This window comes from Triticum urartu, chromosome 1A, assembly GCF_056163025.1.
Source record: "Triticum urartu cultivar PI428250 chromosome 1A, HENAU_Tu73, whole genome shotgun sequence".
NCBI classification, from domain to species: domain Eukaryota; kingdom Viridiplantae; phylum Streptophyta; class Magnoliopsida; order Poales; family Poaceae; genus Triticum; species Triticum urartu.
The window spans coordinates 468,038,300-468,055,599 of NC_141873.1; the positions used below are offsets into that span (position 1 = coordinate 468,038,300).

Here is a 17,300-nt window from a genome sequence, read left to right on the forward strand (position 1 = left end):
AAGGATCCCTCCAAATCCACTCAAAGCTTTTGAGTGAGCGAAATTAAAAGGTTCTGATTTGCACGATTAAAAGAGGGAAGGATCTTAAAATAGCAGCATTTCAATGATATGCTAGTCCTTTAGAAAACTATGGAATTGAAAACTACTCCCTCCGTTTATAAATATGGAGTAAGTCTTCCTAGAGATTCCAAATGGCTACATACGGAACAAAATGAGTGAATCCAATCATACGGAACAAATTAAACAATTGTCACAAAAAAGGAACAAATTAAACAACATATGAGATGCACACACTAAATCCAATCATATTATTTTCTTGTAAAATTCCCAAGAAATTCTCAAGTTTTTCTTGTTGTTGTCCCACGCACTCATGAGGCTGTCGTTTCGGTGAAGCCCGGGGGGCCATCTGCAAAAGGAGCGCCCTCCCCTCCCTCGTCTTCAGTTCCGTTCCGTCTGCCAGCTCGTGTCGCCCAATTTTCTACTCTGCTCCCCCAAATTCTATTCTGAGAAAGGAAAAAGGCGGCCGTTTTACACCTCACCAGCCACTCCCACGCACAAAGGCGACGCAAGCAAGCAGCTTTCCTCGCCTCATCTCCCTCTCCCAGTTCCTCGCTCGCGCACCAACTCTTTCAAAATCCCCCCTTTCTCGCGTGCCTGCGTCGATTCCGTCCGTCGTGCTCGCCGCCGGCTCGGGGCGCGCCTGGATGAGGCGGCCCCGCTGACCGGAGCCGAATCCGCCGCGCGCCGCCGCCCATGGCGCAGCCGCAGCCGCAGCCGCAGCAGCGGGTCTACCAAGCTTGGAAAGGGAATAATGTAAATATCCTGCCCGTCCCCCTCGCTCCGGCCTCTGCTTCCGGCCCGTGAACTGGGAGTCTTGGTCTGATGATTTCTGCCCGTTTCTTTCTCGGGGAATTCCACTCCTCGCTTTTTATTTCGGCGGTTTTATTTAGTGCCTGTATGTGTTTTACTGTCCCTGACACTTCCGGGCAGCGTGAACAGTAGAGAGCTTAGTGTGATTTGATTCGCCGCCGTGCGCTGAAGATGTGAAATTTTCTTGCAATGCGCGGGCGTGACGTGGTTGGTTGGCTGTCTGCAGAGGTTCTTCCTCGGAGGGAGATTGATATTCGGACCCGATGCCAAGTCACTGCTCGTCTCGGTTGCGCTCATCGTGGTGCCGGTTCTCGTCTTCTGCGCCTTCATCGCGCCGCACCTTCTCCACCGGTTCTCCGGCTACAACGCAGGATACGCGATTCCTGCGGTGGCAGTCGGGTTCACGATCTATGTGAGTTCATTGCAGCGATTCCTGCAGGCAGTCATCAGTTAAATCAGCGAGCATTTGGGGCACCCATCTAAGCATGGCATGTTGGCCTTTGTTTTGTACACTGTAGGTGCTTCTGTTGCTGCTGATCACCTCGGCTCAGGATCCTGGTATTGTGCCTCGCGCATCGCATCCACCGGAGGAAGACTTTGCGTATGGCAATCCGTTGGCCGGGGAAACACCGGGCAGGCTGCAGTTTCCCCGTATAAAGGAGGTGATGGTTAATGGGATGCTTGTGAAGATAAAGTATTGCGACACCTGCATGATTTACCGGCCTCCTCGGTGCTCTCACTGTTCGATATGCAACAACTGTGTGGAGCGATTCGATCATCATTGCCCCTGGGTTGGACAATGCATTGGTCAGGTACACCATCTTCCTCACACTGAACTCTGTACTTAAAGAAACTCAAAAAGATCTTGAACCATTTACTTCCAGATGGATATGCCTTGAGCCAGAGGGAGGGAGATATTATTTCATATGGGCTTAATCAGATAGGGTACTGGGATTGGGCTATCGACAAACCCATTTGATAAAGTGAACACAACATGACATGATTAGCATGATTCATGGTGCCTAGTTACTCTAGAGCACTATATTCTGATTAATTGAGGCAAAGATGTATTGTTCTCCTCTGTTGAAGTGTGTGCCCTCCTTAGAATTGCCGTGCCTTATCAGTTGTGTGGAATTGCTTTGCTAATGTGATTTTGCTCAACTTGCCCGGTATCTTTTCTTACCTGTTCTTAATTAGTTAAGCATGAAACCGTTCTTCATCACCGTAATTGATACCACTTGAGGGACACGTTTCTGTTTGAACTTTTGTAAGGCACAATGTAAATCCATAATTTGTACTTTAGTTCGGTCGCCTGATTAGGTTCATATTTGTGGGATGACCATTTTTCCATAACAGATAAGCAAATGTACCAGGTTACAGTCTAAGTACAATTTATCTTAGGATATTCCCTAATTTTCCTTTAAAAAGGTTACAAACTACTCCCTCTGTAAACTAATATAAGTACAATTTATATTAGTTTACAGAGGGAGTACCATAGAAACCAGTTAAAGAATCAGCTGGCCTGCAAGTAGATAAAGCAACTGAAAAGCCACAAAAGTAGTAAATCTCGCTACAATCATGGAGGATTACACTGATGGTAGTGTCCTCTATCTTCCACTGTCCGCACTACATTTTAGAAGCCACGCATTTGGGTGTTGTATAGGTCATGCACATGCAAGGAAGTATTGCTTTGCTAGGTGAAAAATGCATATGAAACTAAGAGATACTCAGAACCTTGTTTTTGTTGTAAATGTTACGAAATTTTGATTCAGTTTGTATATTACCACTTTTGTCTCCTGATATTTTATTCTTTCACTTTTACATTGTGCAGCGCAATTACCGATACTTTTTCCTATTTGTTTCGTCCTCGACTCTTCTTTGCATTTATGTCTTTGCCATGTCGGCACTACACATCAAGTTTCTCATGGACGGAGACTATCCTACAGTATGGAAGGCTTTCAAACACTCTCCAGCTTGCTTGGTGCTTATGATATATTGTTTCATTGCTCTATGGTTTGTTGGCGGGCTCACTGGATTTCATTCGTATCTCATTAGCACTAACCAGGTTAGTTTGCTAACACGAAATTACTCTTTGTTAGTAATTTGCTTTCAGCCATGAATGCAACATTTTCTTGCTTGTTTACCAGTACTCCTTAAATAATTTCTTTTCATTTATATATATTTGTTTTCAACCATGAGTACATTGAATCTGTTATATATTAAAAATACATGATGGTCTAACCAGAAAAGATAGACAGGCTGGAAAATCTCACGAAAAAGCAAATCTCTAGCAGTTAATTTAGTGGATCTTCTTTTAATCAACGAAGTATAACCATTAGATCTTTGTAACTGCACCTAAATCCAATGACTGGGTGACCCATATTATGACAGATGTACCAACTCAAACACAACATGTTTTGATATATTACATAACCTTCATATTTTGTATCTTCCGTATTTATCTCTCCAGTCATCCGATATGCACGCTTGCACGTATCATAATATGTTTTCTTTAGTCTTAGCAAAATTAATTCCTTCCCCTTTAGCTGTTCCTATGCATATGCACCTACACATAATCCGACACGTTTTGTTTTTAATAATCACACAATCACACGCTATTTATCGCTTTATTAGGGTGCACGACTCAAAGACAACCTCATCAATTCCTACCTAAGTATGACCAAAGTGAACATGAACATCCAGGAAATAAAGGCACAAGCCTGATTCATGTGTGCCTTGACTAATCCAACCAACTTGCACATCATATATCCGTATGTAAAACTTCTAAGAAATCCATATGCCTCATCCACGTACGTACGATGAGACCTTTATTCTGTGTACAGTATGAAGTATAAGAAGAGATCATGGCCAAAGTCCAAACTCCAACTACATGCAGAGGATCTGCACATGATGTAGCCTGTGCAAGTGCAGTTGCAGTCACCATTGATGTGGCGCCTAAATCTATCTGCCACAGTTGAATTTCTCCTCCATTGCAAATTTGCTATGATGATAATCATGCATGGCCCTAATTGTGTGAGTTCTAACTCTTCAGCCAATTCCAGTATGGCAATTGTAAATATCAAGTTTGTTAGCAAGAGGAAAAATGAAATTAGGTTGGTTGGTCTAGAAACTTGATGCATAATTACGATTTTCATAATATTAGTTATAACACGCAATTTACATCAAATCAAGCAAGTGAAACGGGAAGAATATAAGTGTCTCCCATCACATTTAGTTTGACCTACGATGAATTTTAAAGTTTGGTTGGCGCAAGCGGCAGAGGAAAAGATTTGCTTGCGTACCCGGAAACGTGAAACAGGAGAGCATTCGGGAAAGTGTCTGTCCGCAAAGAGACTAAGGGATTTTTTTATTTATAGCGCTTAATACGAGGTTAGAAAACTGCATGCCAAGCAGTCCTATAGTAGCAAAAATAATCACAAATCGCATATAGAGGAGGCAATTTAATTGGACGAGCAGGTGTTCTCCATCATGCGTAATTGGTCATGTGATGAACTTTAAAGATTGGTTGGCACAAGTGGTGGTGGAAAGTTTGGTCGGCACATGCAAAGACGTGAAATGGTGGAGCATTCTAGGAAAAACGGTCTCTGTCAGCCAAGAGAAGGGGAGGATATTCTATTTAAAAAATATGTAGCTCTATACTAGATGAAAAGAATATTGCACGCTAAGCACCATATAAGAAAAAGCAAGTTTCAGAAACGCCAAGTACAAAATGTACTGGCAGAGAAAGACAAACCACAACATGTACACAAATTAAAACCGTGGGCAGCCATGGTTTGTGCCATCGATTTGATGACTGAAGATCGATGCAACAAAAATCGAAGGGTATGCGACTATCACTAAAGGAAAAATATACTTTTTGTCACAAAAGCTTGGCATCAATCCTAGGATGTCATTCCTGATGAGCAGAGGATACACCCACCTCCACTTATCACTCAAAAGACATTTGGTTGTCCAGTGATAGCAAATTAGCTATGCATACACAATAGAAAAGTGTACTATGATATCTTTATCTAGTTGACATTTTTCTCGGAGTTGAAGCAACACACTTTTACATGGCTACATAAAACAATATGGATAGCTCGATTCATTTACAGCCTAACACGGATTGTATATTTAGATCTCAGTCAGTAATACGGAAAATTGTGCAATTCAACTATGTTAGCTGTTAGAGTTTTTTTTTTCCGGGGAAGATAAGAGTTTATCTACCAAGTCCTATGAATTATGCAAAATAGCTGCCAATTCATCTGCCTATCTGTTTGTGTACAGTTGATCGAGAACTGATAAAGTCAAAACTTGCAATGCTAGTGCAATATCAGGAAAGAATTTAAAAATGCTGTAGCATGGTTGTTCCTAGCAAGTGTATCTACTATCTAGTGAGAAAAATCAATTATTATCATCAGGCCACACTTTAGTCTTACCAGCAGGTCTGGATGAAGCTGTATGGTGGAAAGGAACAAAATTACAGTTGTGTGTCCTCAACTACTAGTAGATTGACCTAATGTCGTATGCTCAAGGCCTCTTCTGCACGTAGAACTTGTTGAAGTTACAGTGCATGACTCTGATATGATGTTTTGCTTTTCCAGACGACATACGAGAATTTTCGGTACAGAGCAGACAGCAGGCCCAACGTCTATGACCGAGGATGTCTGAATAACTTCCTAGAAGTCCTGTGCAGCAAGGGGAAGCCTTCTAAGCACAGGTTCCGAGCCTATGTTCAAGAGGAGGTACGCGCTCCAGTAGTTAACTTCGGTAGGCAGATGGAGGAGGAACCGGCTGGCGGCCCTCGCGCAAAGGTAGAAGACGATCTTGAGATTGGCAGCGATCTCCTGAAGATCTCTCGGCGGCGCAACTATGAGGACGTTGACGTCGAAATGGGGAACCAGGACGACGGTGAGACGGAAGGCACCGGCGGCCCCAAACTGGCGGCGGGTTCGGGGTCGCAGATTCCTGCGGTCGGGAGCGAGGTGCGGGTGCGGCACTCGAGCTGGGACCGGAGAAGTGGGAACTGGGACATGTCGTCGGACATGATTGGAAGGAGCGCATCGGATGTGCTTGGAAGAAGCGCTTCCCTCACCGAGGCTGGGCCGCGGTCTCAAAGATAACTCACTAGTAGCTGAAAATGTGTGAATTCTTCTGAACTTTGTGTTGGCGGGCTGGGTTCTGCGATTGTTTACTGACGGTGACACACCGGGAGAAGGGAGAGGAACGATGACCGTGACCCGTTTTGACTTTTGACTGCCATGTTTTGGTATCTTGGATCGTGTTTTATGTATGGACAGTTGTTGTGGTCGAAGGGTTTAGTGGTAATGTCGGTCTTTTTTGCGCCGGTGTTGTCGTCTGACAGTGTTCGATGCCATTCTTTGTGTAAATTACTGATGCGGGATACTCATCCACCTGTAATTCCTCACCGGCTCTTCCTTGGAAATGCCTCTAGTTTAGCTTGCGTCTCAACTTAATAAGCTTTTGCCACGCCTTTCCCGTTCCATTCTTCTGATGAACACGGAGATATACATCAAATTTAGTTTGCGTGTTGACATCATCTATTTGTTTGCAAGCAGACGTAAAACTCTTTGTGTTCTTCCGGAATTGACCGTTCGAACTTCGAAGGTTGACAGTTGCTTTGTTTTGAGTGGAACTGCATTGAGCTTCTTTTTTGTTGGTTTCTTGGGTTCTCTGACTGCTGCAAAGGGCGGACTTGAACCGGAGGACCGGAGCACGGTGAAGCCGGCCTGATAGTGACAAACCAGAAGACATCAGGATCCCAGGTCCATTTTTCGGACCAGAGACCGGGAAGAGGAAGATGCTTTTGGCTTTTGCAGCTTCAAACTTAAGAGCTTTGCGTGCAACTCATAAGACATGGGAAAGTCAGTCCTACTAATCATTTGTACTACTACATAGACATCGAAAATGACTGCCACGATCCCAGATATTTTTTTATCCAAGTCTACTCGACCAGGGGTCGTCGGATGGTAAGTCTACTGCTTTGTTTGATCGTGGACCAAAACTGGCGATCCGTTTGCGGCAGTTCTGACTGAACCTGGCCGGTGTCTGTGCGCTGGTACGCTCCAAGAGCCTACTGAAATTGAATGGCTGCGCGACCACCTTTATACTGTTTGGTCAATGAAAATGAAATGCTTGCGCCTATCCGTTTGTGTTTGTTCTTTTGCATCGCTTCCCTTCAATTCCTTCTTCTTTGCCTTGCCGTGTCAGCTCAATGAAGTGGTCCATATGCTGATTCAGCAAGCCAAGCGTTGAGTTGTTTTTTTTCCGAAAAGGTGGTTATCTCCCGACCTTTGCATCAGAGTGATGCATACGGCCATCTTATTAATAAACAAAAGGTTCAACAAAATCTCCAAGTCTAAAAAAAATGAAAAAATCCTCACAAAGAGCAATAACACATAAAAATAGGATAGCCACAACCGGCAGGCAAAAATAGACAGGAAACTAAACACCTATCCTATTGCATGACCGCCATTCAAACCGGTTGAAAATAGTCCGTGCTACCCTCTCTCACCGGATAGACCTAGTAACCATACGCTCCCTGGCATCCGTCGGAGTGAGTAGCGACTACATATGGAGCAGTGCAGTGGCCCGAAAAATAACCTGCAAGAAATGAGTATGTGTTGTTCTTTAAAAACCAAATCATTCCTGCAGTTCCATATTGCCCATAATAAAGCACATACTCCTACTCGAATATGTCTCGCCGTTTCTGACTCTATTGCATCTAGCCACGTCACAAATAACGTGTGGATGATATTCGGAGGAGTAATGTTAAATGCTATGTGGACAGACCGCCATATTTTTTTTTGCCATTGGACAGTCAAAAAAAAGGTGTTTGATAGATTCATCATGATCATAGAAGCTATATCTTCTAGATCCTGTTGAGTTGGTATTCAAAGTTTTTTGAATAACCTTGTTGTCTGGAACTCTCCAATCTCCAGTCGACATGGTGTAGGTAAAGAACAAAAAAAGTTGATAATTAGTGGCACTGAAGTTCGTCGTGTATTAGAACATTCACATTCCAACGTCCATAATTAGACACTAAAATGAACATATGAGTTTTCTTTTTCCATTCATCTTTCTTAGTGTTTTTTACCCGCATCTTAACATCGCCGTAGATGCTAAGGTGTCTTTTTCTTTTTGAAAAAAAAGATCCAAAACTATCACAAAATTCACCAGAAGTACACCCTAAACATAAAAGAAATCATCGAGATCTTTGAACCACTGAACAATCACTACCGTCGTCAAAACGAGTTGTCGACGCGCCACTCCCCTACTCAAGCCAGCTTGACCTTGTCGATGATAACCGGAAAGTCTTTATGCACGTGTCCCTAAGGACCACCGCCCTGGAGCCATAGTCATCGTTGTTGTATTCTTGATTCAATCCGAAGCGCTTGACGACATGCCGTCGTCACGAACACATGACGAGAACTTTGCCGTCCCAAGGATCGAAATCCGAAAGACCAGCTTGAAAATGAGACGCCGCCATCCGCCTGAACGCCACCCCTTCGAGGAAAAAAATCCTAACTTAAACTGCCAGCGGAAGGCAAGGCACCGAGATTCTCCTCCTTACCACCGTTCATTGAAGCGGCAGGCAAAGGGGAGGAGAATCCACAGCTTGCTAGTGAAGCCGGGAGAGGAGAGTTCTGCTGCCACTTGCCATTTTCGTGAGAGCAGAGATGCTGAAACATTATCCCTTTGAGCATCTGCATCCCTATGTGCGAAGCGGACTCTAGAAGTGATAGTAATCACCTAGCACCGGTGCTAAGGGGCGTGATAATAGATTTAAACAGTTTAGCTCGCTGTTAAGCTAAATAAAACATACTTTTTTGATTGTCACAGCCCTTAGCAACTATTGATGGTGCAATGTATATGGCTAAAAAAGTTAAAGAGAGATAAATGAAGAGAGAAAACTGATTTATGCACTTTAAAATCTACTCCTTCCGTTTGAAAAAACTTGTTCCAAATTTATTTCTCAAATAGATGTATCTAGTACTAACTTGATGTTAGATACAACCATTTAAAGGACACATTTTTTCGGACAGAGGAAGTGGTTTATAGACGCTATCCAATTAGCGTCTCATTACCATTTAGAGACTTTTATATGCTACTCCCTCCGACTGTTGTAAGATGTTCTAACTTTATTTTTTCGGAATAGAGGTATGAGTTATGATGCATTTTATGTGTTTACTCATTTCAGTCCATATACATATTAAAATATTCAAAATATTTGCGATACTGGATGAAGGGAGTACTTTTAGGACGAGATTTGTCTGCTTTCTGTGTGTGCGTCCATCCATGCTTCTGCATATGTGGCTTGATTTGGTTGGGACAAAATAAAGTCTGACCCTACCCCCTTAAAATCAGAGGGGAAGATGATTACTTCACCATTATGGTTAACTGACGTTACGGGCCCCCACCTACCCTCGGAATCTTTTATGCGGTTCTGCTACTCCTCATACCAGCCGTAATAATCGCTCCCCCAACCACATTCTGAAGTGGGTTTTCAGCCGTCTTCACGCGCTTTCGTCAACCTACTGACCCCCTGTGGCGGTGATCATTCCATGAAAGCCACTGTACTGTACCTGCTTCAGTGAAGGCGACCTCACTTGCTCCGTCCACTGCTGACCACTCCCAGTTCGTGCAGCCAAGGTTAATTAACACTGTAGAAGAGATGGGCACTTGCTGTTCGTTGCCGTTGCATAGATAGATCACATGGTTGGGGAAATATCATTCGATCCGACATTTGGCCATGTGCCATTGTGCCCACATGTTGTTTGCACTGGCCATGGCAAATTTGCAACCTGTAGTTCTGTACTATACTTCCTTTCCTTTGTGATGGTACTGGACTAGCATGAGAGAGAAGAGAGAAAACAAAAATGCTTCTTGAAAACGGGGTTGACAGTGGTGCCATCTCCATCTGAACGGAAGACTCTTTTGTCCTGTTGAAGCTACAGATTTGTTTTCTTTGTTTGGCAATATCGCATATGCATGCATCGGATAGAGGGGATGTGCCTATCCGTACGCATACGCATGGCCCCTGAGCTCCATGTCGGATGCGGTTTGATCAACACGTTGACGTTGAATGCGTACTGGCTATGTGCAAATGGCGGCGGGCCAGTCAAACTTGGCCTTTCTATTTTTACGGGGTGAAGGAGATTCTCATTACTCACGGTGGCATCTCAACCAAAGCCAGATTCAATGAAATCTAACCCCGAATACAACCATTGCGGTTGAGGGGCTGCTACAGCCGTAAGCGGCAAGTTCATGGCTAATCTTATTCAGCGAAACGACAACAAAGAGTAAAAGAAATCTCCTTATCCTCAGTTGAGGCCAAGCTCTTAATCTCCTGGATCACAAAGCATGAACTGATCTATCATCAGAATTTGTTGAGATCAGCCCTCAACACTATCTAGTTCTATCGAAAATGAAAGCTTCGTCCAGTGGAGCGCTAGCTCCAGCCCCTCCCTGCACGCCGCGAGCTCGGCGCCCAGCGCGTTACCACATGTATAGAGTTCACGACAAGTACGAAAGATGACGTTTCCCTGAATGCCCCGGAGGATCATCCCACCTCCTGCCATACCTATAGCCGGTATAAAGCTTCCGTCCGTGTTCAATTTGGTCCAGCCTGTACCAGGGGCGACCCAACTCAGCTCCTCTTTAGCTAGGAGCCTAGGACGCTAGTTGTGTGAGCCGGTGGCGCAGTATCGATCACCATTTTCCCCTTAACAACATCACCATTGGGGTGCTGCTTGAGACGCAATAAAGAGCTGATATATCCATGTAGGAATTGTCGAGAGGACTCAGTTGGAGGTGGCCTTTTAGACCGGTAAACATCGTCGATGATAAACAACCCTTCCCATTTAGATAGAAGCTTACTTAGCTACAAAATATCTGAAATGGGACTTCTACAAGAGAGCTTTACACCTGTTTTGAATTCATATTTTTGAATTCTCCTATCATGCCATGTTTTAAACTTTTCTTTAAACATATTTGCATTCTCGTAAGCTTCCTTCCTCCATTCATCTAAAGCACCCGTATCAAGCATCCTCCTTTCAACACCAAGTTTAAATCATAATTAAGTTGCTTAACAATCCAATATGCTTTATTTTCTAACTCAAGAGGTGAATGGCAAGGTTTACCATGGGCCATCTTATATGCTGACATTCCCATATGATTCTTGTAAGCAGTACTATAAGCGCACAATGCATCATTCAGTTTATTGGACCAATCTTTCCTCAATCTGTTGATAGTCTTTTGCAAAATTAATTTAATATCTCTATTAGTTAATCACTTGTCTAGTAAACTCAGGATGATAAGGTGACGTTACTCTATCATATTGTTTTTTTTACATGAGGACGCCTTACTCCTTTGCCTCTCCTCCAAGTGAATATGGCGGTTAGGGTTTTTGCCTCCCGTCGGCGGCGCCGCCGATCTGCCTCGTCTCCTGTGGCCTTAGGGCCATGGGTGTGCGGTGTATCCTGACCCTTACTGGTGGGAGGGATCAGTTTCTTTTGCATGTTGCATTGAGTTTTGATAGGGTTTGTGTCCTGCTCAGAAAAACGAGACGACGGCGACTCCCTGAAAATGAAACAAGGTTCACCCCGCCCCTGTCCAACAGATCTCGCCAGATTCGGTCGGTGGTTCTCTTTGGTGGATCCAGTCTTCGTTTGTCTACGTCAGTGTTTTTTCAGGCTGGATCCTTTCGATCTACACCTTTCTTCATAGGCGATTGTTGTTGTCGTGGTGCGTTGGTCCTATGGGGCCTTAGTACGACAATTTTCCAACTGTCTACTGCAACAGGTTTTGTCCGGTTACGACGAGGGAGGGGTGATGACGGTGGCACGCCTTCGCCTCGTTCTAGTACTTGTAGTCATCGCTAGATGGTCTACGAGTCTGGATGTAATATTTATTAATTCTGGCGTTCGTTGTATTACCATAATTTATAACGAATAGATTGAAAGTTTACTCGTAAAAAAAGATGGTGGTGTTTTATAAAAAAATAGGTAGAATTTTGGAACCCAAACCTTCAAACCCATAGTTTTACGTTGTTTTCACTGTTTTCTTGTAAAAAAGATGGTGGTGTTTAAAAAAAACAGGTACTAGAATTTTGGAACCCAAACCTTAAAACCCATAGTTTTTTTTAGAACGAAGGCTCAAGTCGAGCCCGGCTTTGAATTAACAAAGCCATCAACCGGCCAGGATTACATCAACCGCCCACTTATAAAGACAGAACAAAGAAACAGATAAAAGGATACAGAGTGCTGTGCAAGCAGCTAATAGGCTTCCTACCATCTACAAGCAAAGATGAAGAAATTAAGGAACAAGACCGGCTTGAAGACAATGAAGCCCTCCACCGAGTGTAATCCATCCCGTCGAGACACCATGAAAGAACTTGCGGTGCCCCCATGTTTGGTTTTGGTAATTGATGACAATCTCCATGGACTAATGGTTGCCTTGAGTTATATTTGAAGGTTTTGTCCATAGGATTTTCTTGGAGTACATGTGTTGGTTTCAAGGAGAGTTTGTGTCGACCAAGGTGCTATTCAAGGAATTACCTAAAGATTGGTCTTGTGAGAGGTTGATCAAGACTAAGTTAAAGAGTGAATCAAGTTGATCAACCCACAAAGCGTAGAAGATGTACCGAGAGGGGTCAAGTGATCCCATGGTATGGTAAGCATTGTCAATTACGCTTTGTGTACTAACCCATGGTCTTCGTGAGGGTTCTTTATGGGGTTAGGTTACGGTGTGCAAGTTCAAGTGGAGCACCACGAAGAGATCAAATGCTTGAAGCTTGCTGTCCTTTGTGGTGACAATGGACCTGTGAAGATGTGCGGAAGAGTAGCTCACCCATAGTAGAGTATGGGGGAGCAATCAACTAGTCTTCATCGAGCCAACACAATCAAGAAAGGTGGTCCAACTTGAGGGAGTCAAGATCATCATCATCTAGTTCAAGTGGACCATGTGCAAGGCAAAGGTTTGCCCTTGATAGGTTTTCTATTTTACAGGTCTCATGTTGGTAGTTGGGAGACCGGGTTATAGGATCGATTGCCATACTATCAAGGGGGGCTCTCGATGAGTAGCTTGATCGTATCGTTCATTGAGAGCTCAAACCATTGCATCCTTGCATCATCTTTCTTGGTTCTTGTTTGGTTCTCTTTGTGAGTCTTAGAGCTTACGGTCATCTTGTTGACAAGCTTGAGTTCATCGAAAATGGAGTTCGCATGCATCTTCTATGATGTTTTCGATGTTGGAGGTTTTGTCGGTTCTTCTCGGTTGGAGGTTTCACTCCTCTTTTTGTTAGGCATACCTCTCCTGCCTCTTCTTACTATAACCAGTCGCTGTTTTGATGCTACCTGTCGTCTTGTTTCCAACAAGCTTGAGTTTGCTCAATTCGGAGCTCATATGCAGAAGTTATGGCAGTTCTTGTTTTCTTGAGTGTGGTTTTTGTCAGGGTCCCAGCGGTAGTACCGTGGTACCCAGCGGTAGTACCGCTGAGGGGTCTCAAGCGGCAGTACTGCTCCGCAGCGGTAGTACCGGCGGTGACTCCGCACCAGTACTACCGCTGGCTTACCAGGTCCCTACCGCGTCGATTCGAGGGGTCTTTTTCTGTGTCGGATTGTGCAGTACCTCACTGCGGCAGTACCGCTCCTTAGCGGCAGTACCGCCCTTCCTCCGCGGTAGTACCGCCCAGTTCCCTCTTTCCCTTTCCCTTTCGTTCTGCGCGGCAGTACCGCCGAAGGGAGCGGTAGTACCGCTTAACCCAGCGGTAGTACCGCTTTCTCCTGCGGTACTACCGCCCCAAGGTTCATGTTTTGTTGCTCCTTTTCCCTGTTTCTTCCGCCTAAGCGGTAGTACCGCTCATGGAGCGGTAGTGCCGCTCGTGTGCGGGCTGAGCACATAACGGTTGGATTTTCCCCCTCCTATAAAAGGGGGTCTTCTTCTCCAATGAATCTTATCCTTTTAGCTCGTGTTCTTCCCCCATTGTTGACCTTCTTTGAGCTTGCTAACTCTCGATCCCTCCATGGATTCTTGCTAGTTTTTGAGGGAAAAGAGAGAGGAGATCTAGATCCACATTTCCACCAATCACTTTCTTCTCTATGTGAGGGGAACCCCTTGGATCTAGATCTTGGAGTTCTCCTTCTTGTTCTTCCTCTCATTTTCCTCCCTAGCATTAGTTGCTTCGGTGGGATTTGAGAGAGAAGGACTTGGGCACTCCGTGTGCCCTTGCCATTGCATTTGGTGCATCGATTTGAGTTCTCCACGGTGCTACGTGGAAGTGAAGTTTGAGAAGCTTATTACTCTTGGGTGTTTGGACACCCTAGAGCTTGTTCCTCTTGGGTGCCTTGGCGCCCTAGACGGTTGGTGTTGTTCGGAGCTCAATCATTGTGGTGTAAAGCTTCGGGCAAGCGTCGGGGTCTCCAATTAGGTTGTGGAGATCGCCCCGAACAATTTGACGGGTACCAATGACCGCCCCCAAGGGTTACCAAAGTGTATGGGTTCGATGACCGCCCCCAAGGGTTGCCATTTGTATGGGTTCGGTGACCGCCCTCAAGGGTCCCTTAGTGGAATCACGGCATCTTGCATTGTGCGAGAGCGTGAGGAGATTACGGTGGCCCTAGTGGCTTCTTGGGGAGCATTGTGCCTCCACACCGCTCCAAACGGAGATTAGCATCCGCAAGGGTGTGAACTTCAGGATACATCGTCGTCTCCGCGTGCCTCGGTTATCTCTTACCCGAGCCCATTCACTTATGCACTTTACTTTGTGATAGCCATATTGTTTCTTGTCATATATCTTGCTATCACATAGTTGCTTATCTTGCTTAGCATAAGTTGTTGGTGCACATATGTGAGTCTAGTTGTTTTAGGTTTTCTGCTTGACAAATTAACCGCTAGGTTTATTCCGCATTTGTTAAAGCCTAAACCGTAATTATTTTAAAAATGCCTATTCACCCCCCCTCTAGGCGACATCGACGATCTTTCACACCAGCAAGCCTTGCGGAGATCCAACTAGCATGTAAGGGCAACGCTGACAGCTCCATAGACTCCGACCGAACCGTTGACAACGTCCTACATCTCCGAAGGGGCTCCCTAGCCCCTCGCCTGGCACGAGGCGCCGATCCGTCGGACGATGCAAACGCTCTCCCAAGAGCAAAGATGTACAACCGACGCCATTGTCGCCCAGAAAACCTGACCAGGGCACCACCAACTCGCGTCGCCGAGCTCCACAAAGGCAAACATGGCACTGGGGGGACCAACACTCAAGGAGAAGCAAAATGCACAATGAGGCTGCTAATGACAGAGAACCAATGGTGGGAAGCCACTGAAGTTGGAGAAGAACCTCCAAGACACCACCAACTCCAACCATGTCGCCGCAGGACGCCCACTGTCGGTGTCAAAACTGGCGGATCTCGGGTAGGGGGTCCTGAACTGTGCGTCTAGGCCGGATGGTAACAGGAGGCAAGGGGCACGAAGTTTTACCCAGGTTCGGGCCCTCTCGATGGAGGTAAAACCCTACGTCCTGCTTGATTAATATTGATGATATGGGTAGTACAAGAGTAGATCTACCACGAGATCAGAGAGGCTAAACCCTAGAAGCTAGCATATGGTATGATTGTTGTTGTGTATGTCGTCCTACGGACTAAAAACCCTCCGGTTTATATAGACACCAGATAGGGTTAGGGTTACATAGAGTCGGTTACAATGGTAGGAGATCTGCATATCCGTATCGCCAAGCTTGCCTTCCACGCCAAGGAAAGTCCCTCCCGGATACGGGACGAAATCTTCAATCTTGTATCTTCATAGTCCAGGAGTCCGACTGAAGGTATAGTCCGGCCATCCGGACACCCCCTAATCCAGGACTCCCTCAGTAGCCCCTGAACCAGGCTTCAATGACGACGAGTCCGGCGCACAGATTGTCTTCGGCATTGCAAGGCGGGTTCCTCCTCCAAGTACTTCATAGAAGATTTTGAACACAAAGATAGTGTCCGGCTCTGCAAAATAAGTTTCCATATATTGCCATAGAGAGAATAATATTTACACAAATCTAATCTGCTGACGTATTCCGTAATGTGACACACCACGACCAAGCCTTTATCCAAGTCGTTTCATTATCCCACCTCAGCGCGTCATGCGAGGCGGTTTCCTTGTCACGTCATGTTAAAGAAGAGATCGTGTCCCCTTATTCCGGGATTCTCATCAATACGGGCGTGGGTAACCCAACCGCGTCATTGATTACGGCGCTTGGAGATAAGCGAGTTTTATCAGGCTGGTGGGGACACGTAGTTGCATCCATCCATATAAGGGGATAAGGATCCACCTTTTCACCTACGCCTTCTTCCTCCTTTGCTTATCCATTCTCGCGTACTCGAGCTCCAGCGCCCAAGTACGCACTCCCCACCTCAACCTTCTCCAGCCATGTCCGGAGCGGGAGGCAAGTGGATGGTCTCCTCCGTCACGGAGGGACACATCAAAAAACTGAGGAAGGCCGGATACTTGTCTAACGACATTGCGTACCGGCTTCCCGAAAAGGGGCAGCTCATCCCCACTCCTAGGCCCCATGAGAGGGTGGTGTTCCTCCCCCATTTCCTCCGCGGACTGGGCTTCCGTCTTCACCCATTTGTCCGGGGGCTCATGTTCTACTATGGCCTGGATTTCCACGATCTGGCCCCGAACTTTGTCCTCAACATCTCGGCGTTTATCGTCGTGTGCGAGGCTTTCCTCCGCATCCGCCCCCATTTCGGCCTATGGCTCAAGACTTTTAATGTCAAGCCGAAGGTGGTGCGCGGAAACCAGGCGGAGTGCGGAGGCGCCATGGTGGGCAAGATGGCCAACGTCTTATGGCTCGAGGGCTCCTTTGTGGAGACCTTGAAGGGGTGGCAATCGGGGTGGTTTTACATCACCGAGCTGCGCGACCCCGAATGGGTCGCAGCCCCTGAGTTTCGATCCGGACCCCCTACGCGGCTCACCTCCTGGAAGGAGACGGGCCTGTCGTGGGGTAAAAAAGGAGAGCTGACCGGACTCCAATCATGCGTCCAAACCCTGGTGGACAAGAAGCTCAAACTTGTCAACGTAGTCCAGGTTATGCTCATCCGCCTGATCCTCCCGTGCCAACAACGGGCTTTCAATCTGTGGGAGTTCGACTCGGCGCGGCACCAAACTCTGAGCAGGCTCTTCGACACGACGTACGAAGATGCCTGGAAGGTGCTTTTCAAGGGTGTCGAGGCCCCCGCATCCGCTACCGAGGATCGCAGATTCAGTACGCAGCGTCACGCTCTTGCGGTAAGCTATTTTTTCCTTTTACAGGGTATTAGTTTTTCATAGTTTGACTCCATGCGGGATCTAAGCTCCCTTAACTTTGATAGGATTGGCAGGTGACGTCTGGACAGATCAACTGTCCGGCTCCTTTG

The 17,300-nt window shown here is 45.8% G+C and overlaps 1 protein-coding gene across 1 annotated transcript; it reads left to right on the forward strand.

Annotated features, from left to right (window-relative positions):
* Positions 1–498: 498 nt before the first annotated feature.
* On the forward strand, positions 499–6,316 carry LOC125519672 (protein S-acyltransferase 8). The gene is made up of 5 exons (XM_048684406.2): positions 499–813; positions 1,097–1,282; positions 1,389–1,682; positions 2,702–2,935; positions 5,475–6,316. Exons 1-5 carry the CDS (start codon positions 754–756, stop codon positions 5,991–5,993), a joined length of 1,293 nt encoding a protein of 430 aa, XP_048540363.1. The 5' UTR covers positions 499–753; the 3' UTR covers positions 5,994–6,316.
* Positions 6,317–17,300: the final 10,984 nt, after the last annotated feature.